We start from the raw sequence: 4,438 nt of genomic DNA on the forward strand, positions 1-4,438 counted from the left end.
CAGAGTTACATCGCATATTCGTGCTATGGAGTCGCTTGCAAGCAAGGAAGAAGTGGCGGATTGCATTATCGTGCAGACTGTTCTTCAGAAGCTGGACAAAGCCTCTCAAAATAGATGGGAGGAGTCTTCGTCGAATCAAGAGCTGCCATCTTGGGAGAAACTGTCTGGATTCTTGGAAAAAGATGTCGCACGCTTGAAAATGTGGATCAAGGACAAGGACAAGATGGTCAGGTTGGCAAGTCCGGAAAAACCGTGAGTACGCATTAAAGAAAGACATTTGTAGCATCGAACGCTCCAGTTTCTTGTGAACTGTGCGAGAGTACTCATCACATGATTGCCAATTGTCAACGGTTTGCAATTCTATCGCCGAATGATCGTCGCCTGGAAGCCAAGAGGCTCTTGCTATGCCTAAATTGCCTACGAAAAGGCCATCAATTGAGAGATTGTAGATCAGGTCCCTGCCGCACTTGCCGATCGAAGCACCACACGCTTTTGCATTTCATTTGTCCAACAGAGGCTGCCCAATCTGTTCCTCCAATTGAAGCCTCACCAGCACAACCAAGTCGTAACGCCATGGTTGCAGTATCGCCCTCCTTGCCTCAAGCCTTTATGTCCCACAGTCCATCTGATGCTGTGCTTTTAGCCACTGCCGTCGTTCTTGTAAAAAACAGCGTTCGAACTTTCGTACCCTGTAGCGCATTTTTGGATTCGGGATCGCAATTGCATTTCATAACTAGTCGTCTAGCTAATCAGCTAAAACTTCGAACAACCAAATCGCTTACCGCTGTCTCTGGCATAGGAGATGCTAGCTTCCCAACAGAAGGTATCTCGGTGGATCTCGTTCTGAAATCGCGGATTTCAGAGTTCACCACTAGCATCACTGCCGTCGTTGCCCAGAAGATCACGGACCATCAACCTAGCATCACAGTTAGCACTGCTAGTTGGCCTATACCGTCGAATATCCAGCTTGCTGACCCTTCGTTCCATAAGCCACAGCGGATTGACCTGCTCATCGGAGCCGGACTTTTCTTCGAGTTGCTGTGTGTGGGGCAAATTCAGCTGGCGCCTGGACTACCGTGGCTGCAGAAGACACATCTAGGATGGATTCTTTCTGGTGGCGGGCACTCGGCCCTCAATAACTCGTCGTTCATCGCAACCCAATCTTCGGATGACATCAATCACAGCACTCGGCTCGATGAGTTGGTTCGTCAATTTTGGGAAGTGGAGCACATCTTTGAGCCAATCGTTAGGGCAACAAAGGAGGAGCTGCACTGCGAGGACCACTTTGTCAAACATCACACTCGATTACCCTCAGGAGAATATTCTGTTAGCTTGCCCATGAAGCGAAGTCTGGAGTCCTTGGGCGATTCCTACTTGCAAGCAAAGCGGCGGTTGGAAAATTTGGAGCGCAAGTTCGTGCGTAATCCAGTTTTATATTCGAAATATTCGGCATTTATGAAGGAGTACCTGTCCCTTGATCATATGTCTCTGGTTCCAAATGAAGATAGACACAAGTGCAGATATTTCTTGCCGCATCATTGCATCATTAAAGAGGATAGCTCCACGACAAAGCTGAGAGTCGTATTCGACGGCTCTGCAGTTACCACATCTGGTCTCTCGTTGAATGATCTGCTTATGTCAGGTCCCACCATTCAATCCAAGCTGTTTCACACTCTCCTTCGATTTCGTACATTTTCCATTGCTCTTACAGGCGATATCGGTAAGATGTATAGGTGCGTGCGTGTCTCAATGCCCGACACCATGCTCCAATGCATCTTGTGGAGGGACTCTGTTGACGACGATATAAAGATCTTCAAGCTAAACACCGTCACCTATGGGACTAAGCCTGCATCGTTTTTAGCTATTCGAGCTATGCATCAGCTGGCCATGGATGAGTCGTCTTCGTATCCATTGGGTTCGGAAACCATTCTACAGGACTTCTACGTAGACGATATGATTTCTGGAGGAAATTCAGTCGAGGAAGTGCTGGATATTATGCGTCAAACCACGGAGCTTCTTGCTTGTGGCAATTTTCAGTTAAGGAAATGGTGTTCAAACTCTCCTGATGTTCTTCGTGAAGTCCCTGAGGCAGAAAGGGAAAGTTTTCTGAAGCTCGATGATGGCAGCGATGTGACCAAGGCGCTTGGACTCATCTGGGAACCCCAGAGGGACAAGTTCCTGTTTACTTTTGCACCTCAAATCGGTGTTGGCAAGCACACTAAGCGTTCGGTGTTGTCAACCATTGCACGGTGCTATGATCCTATGGGATTGATTGGACCCACATTGACCAGAGCGAAAATCATCATGCAGCGCATGTGGAGAGACAAGCTGCATTGGGATGAAAGTCTTCCTCAGCCACTGGAATCGGCTTGGACTGAGTTTTGCAAGGACTTCGCTACTGTGGGTAACGCTACATTTTCGCGTTATATACTTCAACCTAAGGCAAGGTTTGAGTTGCATGCCTTTTGTGATGCCAGCCTCCAGGCCTATGGGGCTTGTATCTACGCTCGTTCGTTTAGGGATACCGCCGATGTGGTACATTTGCTTTGCTCGAAGGCTAGAGTTGCACCATTGAAAACCCTCACGGTGCCTAAGCTTGAGCTATGTGCAGCGTTCCTGTTAGCCAATTTACTTCGCGAAATTAGGAAAATCGATACCTTCGACTGCCCGATCCATTGCTGGTCGGATTCAACTGTGGTACTGTCTTGGTTGCGAGAGGAACCATCCAAATTCAACGTGTTTGTGTCTAACAAGATTTCCGCAATACAGCAACTTACGAGGGGCATGGATTGGCGCTATGTACCAACTGAAATGAACCCGGCTGACATTCTTTCAAAGGGAGTAGCGCCTCAGGAGCTCTTGCAGTCTAGGTTGTGGATGAATGGACCTTCTTTCTTGCAAGGCGAAAGAAGTAGCTGGCCTGAACGTTGTTCGCCCGAACTCAGTCTTCCGGAAATTAGGCATCGAGTATTGCTGTCGTCTGAGCGTGTCGACATCTCGCTTTCGTTTAAGCACATTAACTCATTCGGAGTCATGATGCGCATTTTCGGATATGTTCATAAGTTCGTCAGCAAGAAAAGGTCACTTGATCTCTCGTCTGAAGACCTTCGCAAAGGATCGCACTTGTTGTGTCGCATCGTTCAACGCGCCCACCTTCATCCCGAGTACCGTGCTCTGCGGAAGGGGAACTGTGTGGAGTCCTCCAGCAGCATTATATCTCTCTCGCCTTTCATAGATGACGTTGGTTTGATTCGTGTTGGTGGTCGCTTGCGGCACTCAACTCTTGGCTTCGATGCACGCCACCCAATAATTTTGCCCAGGGATCATCCATTGACGTTCGCCATCATCATGCACTTTCATCGGAAGCATCACCATGCTGGGCCGCAGTCTCTACTGGGATCTATTCGCTTGCAGTTCTGGCCCATCGGCGGCATGAAAACTGTTGCTCGAGCGTTGCGGAAATGCATCATCTGCTGCAGGTCCAGACCTCGTCTTGTGGAACACATAATGGCTGACCTACCGAAGGATCGAGTGCAGGATTCGCCTGCATTCAGCGTCACTGGAATCGATTACTGTGGTCCGTTCTATTACAAGCCAGATGGCCGCATTCGAACGCCTACAAAATGCTACATCAGCGTCTTCATCTGTTTTGCAACAAAGGCCGTTTGGTTGGAATTAGTGAAGGACCTCACAACTGCTGGATTTTTGAGTGCCCTCAAACGCTTCGTTGCCACGCGTGGCATACCCCGATGCATTTGGTCGGACAATGCCACCAATTTTGTGGGCGCAAGGAACGAGTTGGAGGACCTTCGGCGGCTGTTTATGAGCGAGAAGCATCGTGATGCAGTTCATAATCATTGCATCAACAATGGCTTCAATTGGAAGTTTATCCCGCCTCGCTCACCCCACTTCGGGGGGAGGCAGCAGTGAAGATGGCCAAGCAGCATTTATATCGCTCCCTGGGATCGTCACTCTTTGGTTTTGACGAGCTGCGGACATTGGTCTGCCAAATCCAGGCTGTAATAAATTCTCGTCCTCTTCTCGCAATTTCAGAAAACCCTGAAGATCTTGGCGTCCTTACACCAGGACATTTTCTGATTGGTCGTCCGCTGATGGAGTTTCCCGAGCCAGATGTTACAAATCTGAACTTTAACAGACTAGATTGCTGGCAAAGAGTCGCCTGTGCTCAGCAGATCTTTTGGAAGCGTTGGAGTGAGGAGTATTTGACTCTGCTACAACAACGTGCCAAATGGCGCACACCGCAGCCATCGATCCAAGTCAACGACATCGTCTGTATAAAGGACGAAAACTTGCCGCCGTTGAAGTGGCCATTAGCACGGGTGATCGACATCATCGCTGGAGCTGATGGCACTGTGCGAGTTGCCGTCCTGAGAACACCGTCTGGAACCACTCGTCGAGCTGTCAACAAGCTGTGCGT

At 49.0% G+C, this 4,438-nt stretch overlaps 1 protein-coding gene across 1 annotated transcript; it reads left to right on the plus strand.

Moving 5' to 3' along the window:
- Positions 1 to 573: 573 nt before the first annotated feature.
- Positions 574 to 3,930, plus strand: LOC121404579. Its single transcript, XM_041594240.1, has 2 exons — positions 574 to 3,560; positions 3,840 to 3,930. The coding sequence occupies exons 1-2, from the start codon at positions 574 to 576 to the stop codon at positions 3,928 to 3,930; spliced, it is 3,078 nt and encodes a 1,025-aa protein (XP_041450174.1).
- The last annotated feature ends 508 nt before the right edge of the window (positions 3,931 to 4,438 follow it).

Source organism: Drosophila obscura, unplaced genomic scaffold (genome assembly GCF_018151105.1).
Source record: "Drosophila obscura isolate BZ-5 IFL unplaced genomic scaffold, ASM1815110v1 contig_24, whole genome shotgun sequence".
Lineage (NCBI taxonomy): Eukaryota > Metazoa > Arthropoda > Insecta > Diptera > Drosophilidae > Drosophila > Drosophila obscura.